The 20,231-nt window shown below is 45.3% G+C and overlaps 1 protein-coding gene across 1 annotated transcript; it reads right to left on the bottom strand.

Annotated features, from left to right (window-relative positions):
* Positions 1–11,523: 11,523 nt before the first annotated feature.
* LOC123058186 (expansin-A24-like) lies at positions 11,524–12,634 on the bottom strand. Its single transcript, XM_044480992.1, has 2 exons — positions 12,060–12,634; positions 11,524–11,970 (listed from the first exon to the last, which is right to left on the bottom strand). Exons 1-2 carry the CDS (start codon positions 12,528–12,530, stop codon positions 11,656–11,658), a joined length of 786 nt encoding a protein of 261 aa, XP_044336927.1. The 5' UTR covers positions 12,531–12,634; the 3' UTR covers positions 11,524–11,655.
* Between the last annotated feature and the right edge of the window lie 7,597 nt (positions 12,635–20,231).

Genomic DNA, 20,231 nt, shown 5'->3' with positions numbered 1-20,231 from the left:
CTGTTTTGTTTTTATTTTTCCTTAGAGTGAGAGAGAGAGAGAGCCCAGCCCAGCTGCCCAGCCAGGCCTCTGGCTATTTCTTTCTCTACCCGGGCCGGCCTCTAAGGCCCAGTCACCCCACTTAACCATCCTAACCCTAGCCCGCACCATCGCTCCTCCTCACTCTCCCCTCATTCGTCTTGTCCCTCCCAAGCGTCGTCACGCAGGGAGAGGGCAGCGCCAACCCCTCTCCCGATCCACCTCCCCCCCCCCGATTCCCTCGTGCCTCCTGACGCCGTCCAGGCCAGGGCTCCCTCGCCACCGGAGCGGAGCTCCTCCACATGCCAGGAGCCCCGCGCGCCTGACGTCGCCCCTGCCAGGGACCTTCTCCATGGCGCCACCGCCGACAAGCCCTGCCTCTACGCCTCCTTCCCCATTGTGCCATGGCCTTCCTTCATCGACCTCGCGCCCGTATCCTCGGCTGGACGGCCACCTCGCTGGTGACCAAGCGCCCCGCCACCAAGCAGTCGCGCGCCCCTGCTCCCTTTCTCCTCCTTGCTATTGGTCCTGCCCGCGCCCCGACCCTCTCCATGCGCCGCCGAGGTCTCGCCTCCTCCCTGTGGCATCGCGCACCCGGAGTCCAGGGCCTCTCCAGCCTCCAGATGCTCTATTTCCCATGCTCCACGCCAAGTCCGACGCCGACCTCACTTCGTCTTGCTACCGCTTCGCCTTTCGACCTCCTATTGCTGCAGGACCCTCCCCATCATGCACCGTCGCTATTCGGTTTCTTTTCTCTCAAGGTCGAAGGACGCCAGGTACCAAGACGTCGAAGACCCGGCAAGTTCATCTACGGGCATGTACATCTATCTTCACCAAAGACCTATTTCTGCTTACACAACAAACCTTGGAGTTACACGAGAGACCAAGTACTCCGATGACATGTGTACCATTACGCTCGATGACCTTGGATGCACCAAGTTCCACTACCGCCGACTAGTACGACTACCGTCGCAAAAACGAGACCGTCAAGACTGTACCGACAAGTACCCCGAGAATGTCTGTACCTCTACCGTCGACGTGCTTTTCGTCAAGTCCCTCTACGAAATCGTGTCCCACTACCGCCGCCCGAACATCGACGAAACATGTACCACGACCATCGCTGAAGACCCCGTGTATGTCAAGTTTCGTGTCGTGACCCCAAAACATCTACGGACATGAACCACTACTTCCCTCGGCGTCCCGAGAACGTCTACTTCCCCTTCACCGCATCGAACTTGGTCCGTTCCGACAACACACGCTTCGAAGGTATAACACCGAGACGACTGCCCGTGAACGAATGCATGTGTGATGTATGAGATGCTCGTGCTTGCTTCGTGCTCGAATTGTCGATGCACGTTGCCCCTCTTTTGCGTTGTCACCATCGTCGACTCATGGGACACCCGGTATCCGGGAGTGCCCCACCATCTTTTGCACGCATCCGCATACTTCTCCTTTGTATCGGTATCTCAATCGAGTTACCGGAACCGGAACGTTGCCGTGGCACCGTTACCGTTATTGTTGTCGTGGAACCCCTTTTGTTTCCGCCACGATGACAAATGCTTCATAATAATGCTCTTGTCAACTTTTAATAATAATTGCATGAACTTGTTCATGTCATCCGCATCATGATAACAACAATTAAAATGTTTAAATTGTTGTTGCAATAAATTACTAAGGCATATGGGGATTTACCGGATTCGTTATTTGTTATATCCGGCCCCATTTAAATTGTTTAGATGATGTAGTTTTGTTATGCCTCACCTCTTGCCATGTTTAACAACATTTATTATTGTTGGGTACCTAACCGAGATCGATCTAAATAACTTGAATGTGGTGTTTCGTCAATGTGCAATGGAGTTGCATATTGAGCTCCACTTAATTTGTAGGGTTGTTTGTGCACTTTGCCATGCCATGCCTCATTAAACCGGACATGCATCATACTTGTGTGCGCATCGTGTCATGCTTATGTGGTGGTTGTTTACTATGTTGTTTGCTTCTTTTCCGGTGTTGCTTCTTCGGGTTAGTTCCGATAACGTTGCGTTTGTGAGGACCCGTTCATCTACGTCCGTTTGTCTTCTTCAGGGACTCATTCTTCTTCCTTGCGGGATTTCAGGCAAGATGATCATACCCTCGAAATCACTTCTATCTTTGCTTGCTAGTTGCTCGCTCTTTTGCTATGCCTATGCTGCGATACCTACCACTTGATTACCCTGCCTCCTATATTGTTGAACCAAGCCTCTAACCCACGTTATCCTAGCAAACCGTTGTTTGGTTATGTTACCGCTTTGCTCAGCCCCTCTTATAGCGTTGTTAGTTGCAGGTGAAGACTGAGGTTTGTTCCTTGTTGGAGCATGGAGATCATTCCTTGTTGGAACATTGTTTACATGTTGGGATATCACAATACCGCTTATTTAATTAATGCATCTATATACTTGGTAAAGGGTGGAAGGCTCGGCCTTATTCCTGGTGTTTTGTTCCACTCTTGCCGCCCTAGTTTCCGTCATATCGGTGTTATGTTCCTGGATTTTGTGTTCCTTACGCGGTTGGGTAATAATGGGAACCCCTTGACAGTTCGCCTTGAATAAAACTCTTCCAGGAATTCCCAACATTGGTTTTACCATTTGCCACCTAGCCTCTTTTTCCCTTGGGTTTCGCGGACTCAAGGGTCATCTTTATTTTAAACCCCCGGGCCAGTGCTCCTCTGAGTGTTGGTCCACCTCGTTAGCCGCCGGTGGCCACCAGGGGCAACTCTGGGCTGGCCTACCGGAAGTTTAGACAATCCGGTGTGCCCTGAGAACGAGATATGTAGAGCTCCTATCGGGATTTGTCGGCACATTCGGGCGGTGTTGCTGGTTTAGTTTTATCTTGTCGAAATGTCTTGTAACCGGGATTCTGAGTCTGATCGGGTCTTCCCGCTAGAAGGAATATCCTTCGTTGACCGTGAGAGCTTGTTATGGGCTAAGTTGGGACACCCCTGCAGGGATTTGAACTTTCGAAAGCCGTGCCCGCAGTTATGGGCAGATGGGAATTTGTTAACGTCCGGTTGTAGAAAACCTGAAGTTGACCTTAATTAAAATGCATCAGCCGCGTGTGTAACTGTGATGGTCTCTTTCCGGTGGAGTCCGGGAAGTGAACACGGTGTTGGAGTTATGTTTGACGTAGGTTGTTCTAGGATCACTTCTTGATTATAGTTTCTCGATCGTGCTTTGCCTTCTCTTCTCGCTCTCATTTGCGTATGTTAGCCACCATAAATGCTAGTCGCTTGCTGCAGCTCCACCTCATACCTTTTACCTTACCCATAAGCTTAAATAGTCTTGATCGCGAGGGTGCGAGATTGCTGAGTCCCCGTGACTCACAGATACTTCAAAACCAGCTTGCAGGTGCCGCTGAGTCCGTGCAGATGACGCAGCCAAGCTCAAGGAGGAGCTCGATGAAGATCTTGTCCTTTGTGTTGTTTCGTTCTCGTTGATCAGTAGTGGAGCCCAGTTGGGGTCGATCGGGGATCTGTGTAGCTTGTGGGGTAGTCTTCTTTTATTTTGGTTCCATAGTCGGACCTTGATTGTATCTGGTTGTTGTAATGCTTTATTTATGTAAATTGTGTGAAGTGGCGATTGTAAGCCAACTATGTATCTCTTTCCCTTATGTATTACATGGGTTGTGTGAAGATTACCTCACTTGCGACATTGCTTTCAATGCGGTTATGCCTCTAAGTCGTGCTTCGACACGTGGGAGATATAGCCGCATCGAGGGCGTTACAATATAGGAGGAAGGAGTATGTCAGTGGAGCAACAGGGGGCCCATGAGGGTGGAGGGCGCGCCTGGGGGGGGGGGGGTAGGCACGCCCCCTACCTCGTGGCCTCCTCTTTTGTGTCTTGACGTAGTGTCCAAGTCTCCTGGGTCTTGTTCGTTGAGAAAATCACGTTCCCAAAGGTTTCATTCCGTTTGGACTCCGTTTGATATTCCTTTTCTTCGAAACCCTAAAACAGGCAAAAAACAGCAATTCTGGGCTGGGCCTTCGGTTAATAGGTTAGTCCCAAAAATAATATAAAAGTGGATAATAAATCCCAATAATGTCCAAAACAGTAGATAATATAGCATGGAGCAATCAAAAATTATAGATACGTTGGAGACGTATCAATGCTTAAGTCCGTCCGAATCATGTTAGCAATTGCCGCATTTTATGATTATGAAATTTGGAAAATGGATGTAAAGACTGCATTCCTGAATGGATTTCTGGAAGAAGAGTTGTATATGATGCAACCTGAAGGTTTTATCGATCCAAAGGGTACTAACAAAGTGTGCAAGCTCCAGCGATCCATTTATGGACTGGTGCAAACTTCTCGGAGTTGGAATAAACGTTTTGATAGTGTGATCAAAGCATATGGTTTTATACAGACTTTTGGAGAAGCCTGTATTTACAAGAAAGTGAGTGGGAGCTCTGTAGCATTTCTAATATTATATGTGGATGACATATTGTTGATTGGAAATGATATAGAATTTCTGGATAGCATAAAAGGATACTTGAATAAGAGTTTTTCAACGAAAGACCTCAGTGAAGCTTCTTATATATTAGGCATCAAGATCTATAGAGATAGATCAAGACGCCTAATTGGACTTTCACAAAGCACATACCTTGATAAAGTTTTCAAGAAGTTCAAAATGGATCAAGCTAAGAAAGGGTTCTTGCCTGTGTTACAAGGTGTGAAGTTGAGTAAGACTCAATGCCCAACCACTGCAGAAGATAGAGAGGAAATGAAATGTGTTCCCTATGCTTCAGCCATAGGATCTATCATGTATGCGATGCTGTGTACCAGACCTGATGTGTGCCTTGCTATTAGTTTAGCAAGGAGGTACCAAAGTAATCCAGGAGTGGATCACTGGACAGCGGTCAAGAATATCCTGAAATACCTGAAAAGGACTAAGGATATGTTTCTCGTTTATGGAGGTGACAAAGAGCTCGTAGTAAATAGTTACGTCGATGCAAGATTTCACATTGATCCGGACGATTCTAAATCACAAACCGGATACGTGTTTATATTGAACGGTGGAGCTGTCAGTTGGAGCAGTTCTAAACAAAGCGTCGTGGCGGGATCTACGTGTGAAGTGGAGTACATAGCTACTTCGGAAGCAGCAAATGAAGGAGTCTGGATGAAGGAGTTCATATCCGATCTAAGTGTCATACCTAGTGCATCGGGTCCAATGAAAATCTTTTGTGACAATACTGGTGCAATTGCCTTGGCAAAGGAATCCAGATTTCACAAGAGAACCAAACACATCAAGAGACACTTCAATTCCATCCACGATCAAGTCCAGGTGGGAGACATAGAGATTTGCAAGATACATACGGATCTGAATGTTGCAGACCCGTTGACTAAGCCTCTCTCACAAGCAAAACATGATCAGCACCAAGGCTCCATGGGTGTTAGAATCATTACTGTGTAATCTAGATTATTGAATCTAGTGCAAGTGGGAGACTAAAGGAAATATGCCCTAGAGGCAATAATAAAGTTATTATTTATTTCCTTATTTCATGATAAATGTTTATTATTCGTGCTAGAGTTGTATTAACCGGAAACATAATACATGTGTGAATACATAGACAAACACAGTGTCACTAGTATAACTCTACTTAACTAGCTCGTTGATCAAAGATGGTTATGTTTCCTAACCATAGACATGAGTTGTCATTTTGATAAATGGGATCACATCATTAGGAGAATGATGTGATTGACTTGACCCATTCCATTAGCTTAGCACTTGATCATTTTAGTTTACTGCTATTGCTTTCTTCATGACTTATACATGTTCCTATGACTATGAGATTATGCAACTCCCGATTACCGGAGGAACACTTTGTGTGCTACCAAACGTCACACCGTAACTGGTGATTATAAAGGTGCTCTACAGGTGTCTTCGATGGTACTTGTTGAGTTGGCATAGATCGAGATTAGGATTTGTCACTCCGATTGTCAGAGAGGTATCTCTGGGCCCTCTCGGTAATGCACATCACTATAAGCCTTGCAAGCAATGCAACTAATGAGCTAGCTGCGGGATGATGCATTACGGAAACGAGTAAAGAGACTTTCCGGTAACGAGATTGAACTAGGTATTGAGATATCGATGATCGAATCTCGGGCAAGTAACATATCGATGACAAAGGGAACAATGTATGTTGTTATGCGGTTTGACCGATAAAGATCTTCGTAGAATATGTAGGAGCCAATATGAACATCTAGGTTCCGCTATTGGTTATTGACCGGAGACGTGTCTCGGTCATGTCTACATAGTTCTCGAACCCATAGGGTCCGCACGCTTAACGTTCGGTGACGATCTGTATTATGAGGTTATGTGATTTGATGTACCGAAGGTAGTTTGGAGTCCCGGATGAGATCGGGGACATGACGAGGAGTCTTGAAATAGTCGAGACGTAAAGATCGATATATTGGACGACTATATTCGGACATCGTAAAGGTTCCGAATGATTTGGGTATTTTTTGGAGTACCGGGGAGTTACGGGAATACGGGGAAGAAGTATTGGGCCTCATGGGCCAAGTGGTGGAAGAGAGGAGGCAGGGCACGCAGCCCCCTAGCCCAAACTGAATTGGACTAGGGGGCCGGCCCCCCTTTCCTCCTTTCCTCCCTCTCCTTCCTTCTCCCTCTCCTCCTTCCTTTCCCCCTCCTAGTTGGAGTAGGAAAGGGGAGTCCTCCTCCTACTAGAAGGACTCCTCCTCCTGGCGCGCCCTGCAAGGGCCGGCCAGTCTCCCCCTTGCTCCTTTATATATGGGGGCAGGGGGCACCCTAGAACACACAAGTTGATTGTTCCAAGCCGTGTGCGGTGCCCCCCTCCACCATAATCCACCTCGATCATATCGTAGCGGTGCTTAGGTGAAGCCTTGCGTCGGTAGCAACATCATCACCGTCATCACACCGTCGTGCTAACAGAACTCTCGCGTAAAGCTCTGCTGGATCGGAGTTCGTGGGACGTCATCGAGCTGAACGTGTGCTGAACTCGGAGGTGCCGTGCGTTTGGTACTTGGATCGGTCGGGTCGTGAAGACGTTCGACTACATCAACGGCGTTCTCATAACGCTTCCGCTTATGGTCTACGGGGGTACATAGATGATACTCTCCCCTCTCGTTGTTGTGCATCACCATGATCTTGCGTGTGCGTAGGATTTTTTTTGAAATTACTATGTTCCCCAACAGTGTAGCGATGGTGACCTATCATTTGAGCGATTGTAGGATCGTTTAGTATAGTCTACATGGGATGGTGGTGAATAGATAACAAGCATATCCTCCCAAATTTAAGTTTCTTTGGCAATTTTAAACTTTTCTACCGGTAGCCTAATGAACACCCTACAGATTCAAGTCTAGTAGAGTAGAGCAACGTAAGACAACAAACTTGCACAAGCAGAAGTAAGGATAGGGTTAGATGAATGCAAATACGGGCTGGCTTGATGAAGATTTTTCCCGTGGTTGAAAAAGTTAGCTCTGTACCACTCCATGTTGATGAAGGCTTCAAATCACTAGGATTCTAGGATGACAAAGATTCTAGTTGTGAGTTCCACGAAGGTCTATCACCCACAAAGGGTACACGAAGGAGCAACCAATCTATGCTATCATGGCATACGACCACGACAGTCTAGTCTCACTTTCGGTAGACTTCAGAAAGTAGGCGATCTCCAAGCCCATACAAACTTCCGAAGGAAATATGCCCTAGAGGCAATAATAAAGTTGTTATTTATATTTCCTTATATCATGATAAATGTTTATTATTCATGCTAGAATTGTATTAACCGGAAACTTGATACATGTGTGGATACATAGACAAAACACAGTGTCCCTAGTAAGCCTCTACTAGACTAGCTCGTTAATCAAAGATGGTTAAGTTTCCTAACCATAGACATGTGTTGTCATTTGATGAACGGGATCACATTATTAGGAGAATGATGTGATGGACAAGACCCATCCGTTAGCTTAGCATAATGATCTTTAAGTTCTATTGCTATTGCTTTCTTCATGACTTATACATGTTCCTCTGACTATGAGATTATGCAACTCCCGAATACCGGAGGAACACCTTGTGTGCTATCAAACGTCACAACATAACTGGGTGATTATAAAGATTCTCTACAGGTGTCTCCGATGGTGTTTGTTGAGTTGGCATAGATCGAGATTAGGATTTGTCACTCCGTGTATCGGAGAGGTATCTCTGGTCCCTCTCGGTAATGCACATAACTATGAGCCTTGCAAGCAATGTGACTAATGAGTTAGTTATGGGATGTTGCATTATGGAATGAGTAAAGAGACTTGCCGGTAACGAGATTGAACTAGGTATGATGATACCGGCGATCGAATCTCGGGCAAGTAACATACCGATGACAAAGGGAATAACGTGTGTTGTTGTGCGGTTTGACCGATAAAGATCTTCGTAGAATATGTAGGAAACAATATGAGCATCCAGGTTCTGCTATTGGTTATTGACCGGAGATGTGTCTCGGTCATGTCTACATAGTTCTCGAACCCGTAGGGTCCGAACGCTTAACGTTTGATGACGATTCGTATTATGAGTTTATGTGATTTAATGTACCGAAGGTTGTTTCGGAGTCCCGGATGAGAGCACGGACATGACTATGAGTTTCGAAATGGTCGAGACATAAAGATTCATATATGGAAGGCTACATTCGGACACCGGAATGGTTCGGATCATTTCGGATAAGTTTCAGAGTACCGGGGGTTACCAGAACCCCCCCCCCCCGGAAGTTATTGGGCCTCATGGGCCTAATGGTGAACGAGAGGAGGCAGGCCAAGGCGTGGCGCGCGCCCCCCCTTGCCCAAACCGAATTGGACTAGGGCTAGGGGGCCAGCCCCCCTTTCCTTCTCTTCTTCCTCTCCTTCCTTCTTGTCCTACTAGGAAAGGGGGGAACCTACTCCTACTAGCAGTAGGATCCCCCCCTTGGGCACGCCCCTTGTGGCCGGCCCTCCTCTTCCTCCCCTCCTTTATATACGGGGGAGGAGGGCACCCCATAGACACAAGTTGATCTTTAGCCATGTGCGGTGCCCCCCTCCACAGTTTTCCACCTCGGTCATATTGTCGTAGTGCTTAGGCGAAGCCCTGCGTCGGTAACTTCATCGTCACCATCACCACGCCGTCGTGCTGATGAAACTCTCCCTCGGCCTCAACTGGATCAAGAGTTTGAGGGATGTCATCGAGCTGAACGTGTGCAGATCACGGAGGTGCCGTGCGTTCGGTACTTGATCGGTTGGATCTCGAAGACGTTCGACTACATCAACCGCGTTACTAAACGCTTCCGCTTTCGGTCTACGTGGGTACGTAGACACACTCTCCCCCGCTCGTTGCTATGCTTCTCCTAGATAGATCTTGCGTGATCGTAGGAATTTTTTTGAAATACTACGTTCCCCAAAAACTTCTTGGTTCCTTCACGCCTTGAAGGCTTCCAAGCACACCTAGACGATATAGGAGCCGCACATCCTTCAAATATAACAAGATTGATTTTGTTGTTGATGAATCCTTGCACGTGTGCTTCAACTGATAATATCCTCTACTCTCAAAACAAAACTCCCTCCGAATATATATTTGGATTGTAGACGTAGGAGAGGAAAGAAAAGAGGGAATTTTAGAGATTAAAGACTTGGGCTTGATGGCTGAAGTACAAAACCCTTTGAACTTGACACAAGAAGCTGGTTTTATCTCTCAGAAAATATGATGAGAGTGAAGTTTGTTTCTAGTGAATTGATGGGATAGGTGGGGGATGAATAGGCAGGACCAACAATCTGTATGTGATACACTTTTTAGCACTACTCCGAACCTTAGAGTGATCAACTTGAAATCACCAAACAATGATAAAGGTAGAAAGTTTCGAACTGCTCAAAAGGTCCAAACAAGGTTGTATAGAGGCTCCGACTAACCAACCGTACACCTTCGCACGTATCTGGATCGTTCAGAAATCCTGAGCGAAGCTGTTTGGAAGTTCTGAAAAGTGGACAAAGATGGGAGAAGAGTGCTTCAACGGTTTGGATTGGTCTCACTCAAGAGCTCTGAGCAGCGGGTTTTTTAATGGCTATATCTGGATAATCGTTCGGAAGATCTGAAGTGGAAGAGCTCAGAGGATCTGAAGGAGTGAAAGTAGGTAGATATAATGGAGAAATGAAAGACTTTTGAGGGCCTTCTGGTTGATCTCTGAGGACATGGAGAGGGAAACTTAGCTTAGCAACCTCATTCTCTCCTTTCTAAAATATCAGCATGCCTATGAACTCAATGTGATTGGATCGCTAAAATAGAAAAAGTCCTTGACTTGGCCAACATTCATGGAAATTTTAGGGGGTCACCAATCATTTCCTTTGTAGCAACTTTTCGAACTAACTTGAGATAAACTTGATGAATCATTTCCTTGTGATATGTTGACATTACTTATAAAACTTGATGAAGCACTAATATTTTATTTTGATTTTGTGTTGCCTTGTAGGTCTTGTAGTTGATTTTTATCTCCCATGTACACTTAAAGCATCACCACCACAAAGTTTGGAGTAAAACAATGAAAAATTGGTTGCCATTTTTTATGTATAACTTTGTCTATTAACTTTTAACGAAAGACTATACGTGTTTCTTTTTTCCTGCTTTTCGTTGGTCATGAAGGCATAGTCGCATTTGACCACCTTGGACACCCAAGGACAAATATCAGAGCCCAAAGGTCTGGTAAGAGACCTTGCACAAAGATTGGAGGGAGGTACCACAGATAGCATATACATAATTTATTTATTTAGAATCAGTGATTGTGATTTTTTTTAAACACAAGTATGGTGATCTGATGGATGAGATATGTGTGACATATTTATGGTGATCTAACGGTCATGTACTACTAGTGAAAAATGAGTTTCTTGTATCCACCAGATGATTTGCTTTCTTTGGGATTTCCTAACAGTATGTTTCCGGTGTATTGTGCTTTCTGTGGACAACATACTACATGTATTGAACTTAAAAAAACGTGAGAACTCGAACTCAAAGACATTAGCAAACACAAACTGATTTTTCATCAACTTGTGTATTTATTTTGTAAGGCCTTGTTGAATAATGCAATAAAGACAACTGTGTGCATCGCTCGATGCAAAGCCCGTGGGTTGTCCTGCTTTTCGAGAAAAATCCTCCGATCACATTCCGTTGTCTTCCCTTGATTAGTATGTGTACATTCTTGTGTTAAATGTCTAAAGACTAACTGACCCTGCTATATATAGCCTTATATTGTTTCTTTGGAAAGGAGGGTCACCCCAGCCTCTGTATCAATATTATGCACACGACCATTTGACTTACATTTTTGTAAATGTTGGTTTCCACAAGTATAAAAAAATATACATTAGATGAAACTCGGTAGAATCAGCCATACTTTATGTACACCATCCAACTTTATGTAAACATAAAAACATAGAACAAGTTAATCACATACAAGCATGTTACATGCCTTTATCAATGAATTGATGTAGCGTATATACAAGAACTGCATAAAATTAATGTAATTAAACACCATGACACAAATAATTAAATTCAACAATATTGCTACAATGTACGTATGATGGTACATTTATGAACCAATCATATTCTAAATTGATCACCGGAGAATGATCACTTGAACTGTTGTTTGCTTGCAAATGTTTGCCCAAACTTCCATCCAGCAGGCACAATATTGTTGAACTCAACTGTCTGCCCATCTGTGTCGGTCAACCTGAACGAGAGCAATTTTTCGGTAAGATTTGCTAGAGAGTGCCAGTTGGCACCCCAGTTACGGGACATTGGCATCCAATCGTTTGAATCAGAGCTCTTGACATCCATGGATTTGATTGAGCCGGCAGCTGCGACGTTCATCGCAGTAACTAGGTTGAAATAATCATGACCATCGATCTTGAACCGCACCCCACCCTTCTTCACGCACGGGACCCTACAGAAAAATCAATTTTCTACCAACTTTAAGCAATTTTAACTTTTGAGGATAATTACAATTTTTTAAGAAAACTTATGCGTGCGTATCTCTTGTACATGACGGGGATGATGCCGCCCTTGTAAACGCCGATCTTCTCCCATGCCGGTTGCGCCATGTCAAAGTGTGGCCTCGGTGGGTTACACCAGCCGCCATTGTCGCTCGGGAGCGCGTTGTTAGGTGGGCAGAAGTTCGTGGCCGTCACCGTCACCGAGACGCCTGGTTTGCACCACATGGGATCTGCGAGCTTGCGGTCGCACGCGATCTTGTAGCACTGCCCACACGCCGCACCGTCGTTGAACAGCACCGTGCTCAGCGCCGCCGTCCGCGTACCGTACCCCGCCGAGTACAGGTTACCATACCCGCACGCTCCACCCATGGTGTCAGATGCATCGGCGCCGCCGTAGAACGTCGCGTGCGCCCTCAACCATTTGATGGGTGCTTTGTCCGCGGCCATGGCACACCCACAGCAGACGAACGTGAGCAGCACCACCGCAATAGCTCGAATGGGAGCCGGCGCCATGTCGATTTCTATCGATGGATGCAGGATGCCGCTTCAAACTTATCTGCACGGAGCCGATCTGGGAGCTGTGTGTTCTTTGCTTATCTGTTTGATCGTGTTCTCCAATGGGGATTTGCTTCTGGCTAGATGTGTTATGATCTTGTGATGATCCTGTGTGTTTATATAGCCTTCCCTTTGATTGATCCGTAGCTTGGGAGAGTGGGCAAGGTCACCACGAATGAATGATGCGGGTAGCGTGCACATGTGCAGCCGCACCATGGCTTATGGACTAATCCCAAGATTTTATATACGCGCAGACACGTATTGTTTCTCCTTGTATGGTCGTTAGTTTATATTTTAACATTGGTTCTTCTCGATCTTTGCTTCATACAGTGTCAATGACAGACATCTAGAGACGATTTTTGACACTTTCAGAAGAAATAGGCGGCGTTTTGCGATTTTCAGATGTGTATGCTTGACGTTTTCACCTTGGGAGGATATTTGCTTGACTTGATGGATACCTTGGGATGTTCATGTTCGCGTCTCGTAGTATGTTCCTCAAATCGTACGGCTGATCCTGCACTACACCTACTCCACAACATCGACGGCGCCCATCGTCAAGTAATGATTAGTTCAAGAAACATTGAGTTACCCTCAAGGAAGACCTAAAGAGTTGAATCCATCCGGTTTAGATGCAGGGTCCGTTAAGTTTCATCTGTCCCCAGAGCTGATAATTCGATTATGGTTGCAAAACTGTATTTCTTTTGATGAACTTTAAATAACATGGACCTAATATCAGTGGGACGTCAGCTAGGGGCTGCCCTCGAACGAACGATTCGTTCGCTCGTGAAGGCACCCTCCGACGAACGTTTGAGGTTTGTTTTTCAAAAAACACCCGTAATTGTTATGAGTATAAATAAAATTACAGGTATAGTGATTTGGATCTAAAATCTAAAAAAATAAAGTAACTCCTACGATTAAGAATTACAATGAAATATCTTTAAAACACCTTATTTGCCTAACAATCTCTGTTAGAAAAAATACTCGGAAGACTTCGATAAAGAGGATGCAATTGGACTGAGCAACGATGTTGTCACTCTTTCATACGCACGAACATTATCAATAGTGGTTTTTGAAAGCGGCTTGAGTCGCCCATCCAAAAAGATGGAAAGTCTTGATCCATGAACATACTTGGGCCGGGAATGATCCCCTAGAAGTGCAGGCCGTCGGATCACAATATCTTCACCACGATGTCAATTAAAGATTTCAACTCCACAAATAATCAAACCAATAAAAAAGTCTAAGACACCAACATAAATTCATCAGATCCGAATAATTGAATCTGCGAGGACGGAAAACTCTCCAATCTCATGGCACCGTCAAAAGAACGTGTAAATTTATTCCCAAAAAATGATGACCATTAGACGATAACAAAGTAGAACTCTTGAAGATGCGAGGTCCCCTCACCTCTTAGCGCCAAGATGGCAGCCGAAGGCGAGGGGACAAAAAATTCCCTCGCGTCCGTCCTAGACAAAACCCTCGCGTCGCACGCAAAGAATATTGGCACGAAAATTTCAGGTGGTTCGCTCTTTCTTCCCTCTAGTGCAATGTAACACCCACGATGCGACTATATCTCCCACGTGTCGGCGCACGACTTAGAGGCATAACCGCATAATAGGCATGTCGCAAGAGGGGTAATCTTTACACATCCCATGTACTGAATAAGAGAGGGATAAAGAGTTGACTTACAATCGCCACTTCACACAATACATAAATATAGCATTACATCATCCAGAATACAATCAAGGTCCGACTATGGAACCAAAATAAAAGAAGACCACCCCTAATGCTAGATCCCCGTTCGCCCCGACTGGACTCCACTACTGATCAACTGGAAACGAAAGAACACAACGAACACGATCTTCATCGAGCTCCCACTTGAGCTAGATTGTGTCACCTGCACTGGTATCATCGGCAACTGCAACTGTTTGGAAGTATCTGTGAGTCACGAGGACTCAGCAATCTCACACCCTCGCGATCAAGACTATTTAAACTTATGGGTAAGAAAGGGGTAGTGAGGTGGAGCTGCAGCAAGCACTAAGCATATATGGTGGCTAACATACGCAAATAAGAGCGAGAAGAGAAGCAATGCAACGGTCGTGAACTAGAAGTGGTCAAGAAGTGATCCTGAAACTACTTACGATCAAGCATAACACAAGAACCGTGTTCACTTCCCGGGCTCCGCCGAAAAGAGACCATCACGGCTGCACACGCGGTTGATGTATTTTAATTAAGTTTAGTTTCAAGTTTTCTACAACCGGATATTAACAAATTCCCATCTACCCATAACCGCGGGCACGACTTTCGAAAGTTCAAAACCCTGCAGTGGTTTCCCAACTTAGCTCATCACAAGCTCTCACGGTCAACGAAGGATATTCCTTCTCCCAGGAAAACCCGATCAGACTCGGAATCCCGGTTACAAGACATTTCGATAATGGTAAAACAAGACTAGCAAAGCCGCCCGAATGTGCCGACAAATCCCGATAGGAGCTGCACATATCTCGTTCTCAGGGCACACCGGATGAGCAATACGTCGGGTTGGCATAGACCCTGGTTGCCCAGGGGGCACCGGACATCGCTCAGGTTGGACCAATATTTAGAGAAGCACTGGCCCGGGGGGTGGGGTTAAAATAACGATGACCCTCGGGAGCGACTCCCAAGGGAAAAGTAGGTGGTGGTGAGGCAAATGGTAAAACCAAGATTGGGCCTTGCTGGAGGAGTTTTATTCAAAGCGAACTGTCAAGGGGTCCCCATAACACGCAACCGTGTAAGACACAAAATCAAGGAACATAACACCGGTATGACGGAAACTAGGGCGGTAAGAGTGGAACAAAATACCAGGCATAAGGCCGAGCCTTCCACCCTTTACCAAGTATATAGATGCATTAGTTAAATAAGAGATATTGTGATGTCCCAACATAACCATGTTTCAACATGGAACAAACTTCATCTTCACCTGCAACTAGCAACGCTATAAGAGGGGCTGAGCAAAGCGGTAACATAGCCAAACAACGGTTTGCTAGGGAAGGTGGGTTAGAGGCTTGACATGGCAATATGGGAGGCATGATATAGTAACTGGTAGGTATCACAGCATAGCAATAGAGCGAGCAACTAGCAAAGCAAAGATAGAAGTGATTTCGAGGGTATGGTCATCTTGCCTAAAATTTCGCAAGGAAGAAGAACGAGTCCATGATGAAGCCAAACGGACGTAGTCGAACGGATCCTCACAAACGCGACGTTATCGAAACTAACCCAAAGAAGCAACACCGGAAAGAAGCAAACAACATAGTAAACAACCATCACATGAACATGGCATGATGCACAACCAAGTATGATGCATGTCCGGATTAATGAAGCATGGCATGGCAAAGTGCACAAGCAATCCTACAAATTAAGTGGAGCTCAATATGCAACGAGTTGCATATTGCCGAAACACCACATTTGATTATTTAGTTTGATCTTGTTTATGTACTCAACAAAATTAAATGTTGGTTAGCATGACAAGAGATGAGGCATAAGTAAACTAACTATCTAGTCAAGTTTAAATGAGGCCGGAACAACAAGCAAACAAGTCCGGAAAACCCTCATGTGCATATTTTAGATTTGGTATTGTTCTGCCCTAAACACAATTTTAGAGTTGTTAAACATGCAAAGTAAAACCACCATGTTAAACTAGGCATTTTTCTACCCCATTTACGTCTAAAGTTTGTTAGGTTTGGAGCTATGGTTATTTAGTTATGAATTAAAGCATTTTAACATGGCATAGGAGCAAATTTAACCAAACAACATTTTAAACATTTTAAACATAGATGAAAGTTGGATATTATGAAACTAGACAAAATTCTAAGCATATTTCATATATAATTTGTTTTAATATGATGCACCGTTTGTGAGTTGTTAAATGCATGATCTAGAGGGACTTTTCTGCAAATCTGTTTTACTGGATTAATTAACAAATTCCCAGGTGCTGGAAAAAAACATACACGGGCCGAAACTGGGTGAGCGCATGATAATATTCAGCGCCCAGAGCGTCACATAAGCAAACAGGGATGGGATGGCTTGTGCTCACCTCGCGGGCCTTGGGTCGGTGATCTGGTGGGCTAAGGCTGCAGCAGGGCACAGGCGACTGGGCCTTGGGAGGGGCGCGGCCCACGTGCAGGCGTTGACGAGTAACTGGGGTAGATCGGGCGCGTCTCATCCTCCTCGCGTACAGGGAGCAACGGCGGCCGACTCCGGCGGCGCGGAGGTGCAGCGGGGTCGAGGAGGAACGGGATCCGGCCAGAATGGACGCGGGGCGGCGTGAGCTTCCCGGATCCGACACGGGGAGGCCGGATCGGGCGGCTGACGACGGACTTCGGCGACGACATCACAGATCCAAGCCATGGCGTCTCTGCAGGCAGAGGGAGAGAGAGATGGTGAGGCCTGCGAGAGAGAGAGAGAGAGGAGAAGGAGAAGGCGACGGGGGCTCTGCCTAGGGTCGGCGGCGAAGCTCACCGGCGGCTGGGTCGCCGCGCGGTGTGGGTCGGCGATGCAGGCGCGGGCGAGGAGGAGCGCTCGGGGAGGCGCCGGCGGCCTGGAGTGGGGGCGCGGGGCTCGCAGGGAGATCCAGGCGGCGCGGGATTTGGGCCCGCTTCGTCTCGGCGCGGGCCGAACATGGGCCGGGCGGGCCTCAACGGCGCGGGAGGCAGGAAGGACGCGTGGCGGCCTCCTGTTGGTGGAGGGCGGCGGCTGCGGGGGCGCTGGCCGCACAGGCGGCGCCAAGTGGCAGAGGCGATGTGGTCGGGCGCGGAAAACGAGGCAGAGGGGAGAGGTGGCGGTGGCTGAGGCCCTTCCCAGTGCTCCACCGTGGACAGGTGCAATGCATGTCACATAAGCGAAAAAATGACATGACACATCATTTAAAGAGGGGAGAGAGCACTTTGATGACCCCAGAAAGAACCAATGCCAAGCGCGAGAACCTAGGTAAACCACTTAAATGAAACAATTTGACCAATGCATGAAAGACTTTAGGTGTTAACTCACTAAATAAAGTGTGCTTAGCAACAACAAGTTAAGCACCTATGCATTGGGGGGTTGAGTTTCTAAGGTATTTAATTCACTTAGCACCTCATCTAAGCACCATTGCATTGGGAGAGGTCTGAGGGTTAGGGGTGCGGAAATTTATGAGCGGGGTAGGTACAGGGACTAGGTTAGGGGTGGTTTAGGGGGGTTTTCGGACCCTCCGATCGCGATCTAAAGGCTCCGGTCAGGGGGGGGGTTGGTGGGCTGTGAAGAGAAGGTTTGGGCTGAGATGAGAGGGAATGAGTGCAGCCCGGCAACTGTTTCCGGAGACCGAAAACGTCCGACGTTTGACCGACTATACTGCCGCGATAATTATTCGTTGGGGCGTCAAACGGACTCCGAATGCGATGAAATTTGGCAGGCGGCCTATCTGCACTATAATAAGACCGCATGACAACTTTCAACCCATTCCGAAAACATTTTCCGGCCACTTATAAAATAATATTTCGGACGTGCCGCGGGCGCGTGCAAGTGTGGTTGGGCTCAGAACGGACAATGGACGGAACTGGGGGAACCCGGACGGATGCAAGTTTAAAAACATGATGATGCAATGCACATGATGACATGACAAGATGCAACACGCAAGCGAATGACATGGCAACGTCGGTGAATAACTGGGAGACACATGGCGCATTGGTCTCGGGGCGTCACATGCAACCCCTGTTTGACCCAGAGGGCCATTTAAATATATATTTTAATGAAAAAAATGCCTTAAAAGACCCTAATTGTCATGATCTAATTTATGAAAAAATGCCTTGCTACTTTATAAAAACAACCATCTCTCTAATTTTATAAATATACATTGTGTATGATAAAAAAAGGTTGTATGAACTACAAAATAAAAATTGTCATGCTAAACTATAAAATTGCCATCCTATGAATAAAATGCCATAAACAAAAAAATACAGACAAATTTCTAACTGGGACAATGTCATGCTCTGAAAAGTATCGTCATGCTACTTTATAAAACTATCATCCTCGAGATAAAAACTTTATCTAGATAAGCCCCAAAACTAAAAGTGGCATGCCAATAAAAATAAGAAAATCACATCCTCTCAAACATTAAAAAATGTCATCCTATTTACAATAAAAAAATTTGCCATACTCTGAATAATAAAAACGCCATCCTATTATTGATAAAAATGTCATCCTATTTTTAATAAAAATGCCATGCACTTAGTAATAAAACTGTCATGCCATTAAAATAAAAATGCCATCTTCTCAATAACAAAAATGCCATCCTATTATTGATAAAAATGCCATCCTATTGTTAATAAAAATGGCATGTGCTTACTATAAAATTGTCCTCATCAACACATCATGCCCTTGGTGCCCATGCATGCCGGTGTGCGTGCATGCTCGTTCCTGCCAGTGCGAGCACTAGTGCGTGTGGGTGCTGCCGGTTCTCCTGCGCCATTTTGTGTGGTTGTTGACCCCATCATCCATGATGGTGATTTCTATTACACTCATATGTTTTTGTTAATGTCTAAACTAGTTTTTTTGGATGAATGTGGCTATATTGTTTGCAATATGAATTGTGTTTATACATCATATTACAATTACTATGTCTTACAAAAAAATGTCCAATTGCTATGTTATTGTTGTGTTATATGTTTAAATGTCATTGTGCTAAGAGTACTAAATTATAAGAATATTCCATTGCTATGTTATTGTGCTATTTGTTCAAATGTTGTTCTGCTCACAGTTCTAAATTCGAAAAATGTTCCTATCAATGTTTTAGAATTTTAACATGCATGCTTGTATATTGCACTTTTATTTGTCATAGTCCCATTATCTCCTCCCACATTGTTTGAATATATTAGTAAAAAAATCCTTTTACCTTATTTCCTTCCACCTGATGTGAGCACACCGTTTTCTAACAAATATATTTCTGTTGTAGTACATAAAAAGATCATATTGTTTATTTTGTCCCATGAGCAACATGGACAAAACCAACATGGTCCGCTCTGTTATGGCCCACTACTTTCTTTTTGGAAAATCCCTGCGGGAGAGAGTGCTATATTTCATTCCCTCGAGTTGCTGGGGCATTGTTTAGCTAGACTAACTGATAAAGGAATTGGTGTTGTCTTCTATTTGTGTATATTTTACCTTTTTTGCAAATAGGGAGACACTATTCACCTCATTGCTATTGTGACATTTATGTGTATTGTACAAAAACTTATCTTTTAGAAGAGGGTCTTGTATAGTTCAACAGAAATGTCACACCGTTGATGCTTCTCTATTTATGGTGCACTGTACAAAATGCAACATGGAAGACAAAGAGAACACGTTACTCTTGTAGATAAAACAATGAAGGCGACACAAGCTACCGCAGTAGCACGAAATCTTCAGCATAAAAGAAGTGGAAGCAACACAAGCTAATGGAGCAGCACGAAACTTGAACAGAACATAGAGGACCTGCAAGTAGCAACCCAAAAGAAGGACGATGAGATTGGCAGATTGAGAATAGAATAAGTTAATGCATCAAACAAGATACCGATTCATTGTTGAGGGTATGCTCTTGAAACACACTTTGTAAATAATAAGAGAAGTGATGGAAACTTGCGGTTCTAAAGTTTGAGTGCACTTAGAAAAATATCC

Source organism: Triticum aestivum, chromosome 3A (genome assembly GCF_018294505.1).
Source record: "Triticum aestivum cultivar Chinese Spring chromosome 3A, IWGSC CS RefSeq v2.1, whole genome shotgun sequence".
Taxonomy (NCBI): Eukaryota; Viridiplantae; Streptophyta; class Magnoliopsida; order Poales; family Poaceae; genus Triticum; species Triticum aestivum.
The sequence above is the reverse complement of the archived record's forward strand: the minus strand, read 5'-3'. Positions and strand labels throughout refer to the sequence as shown.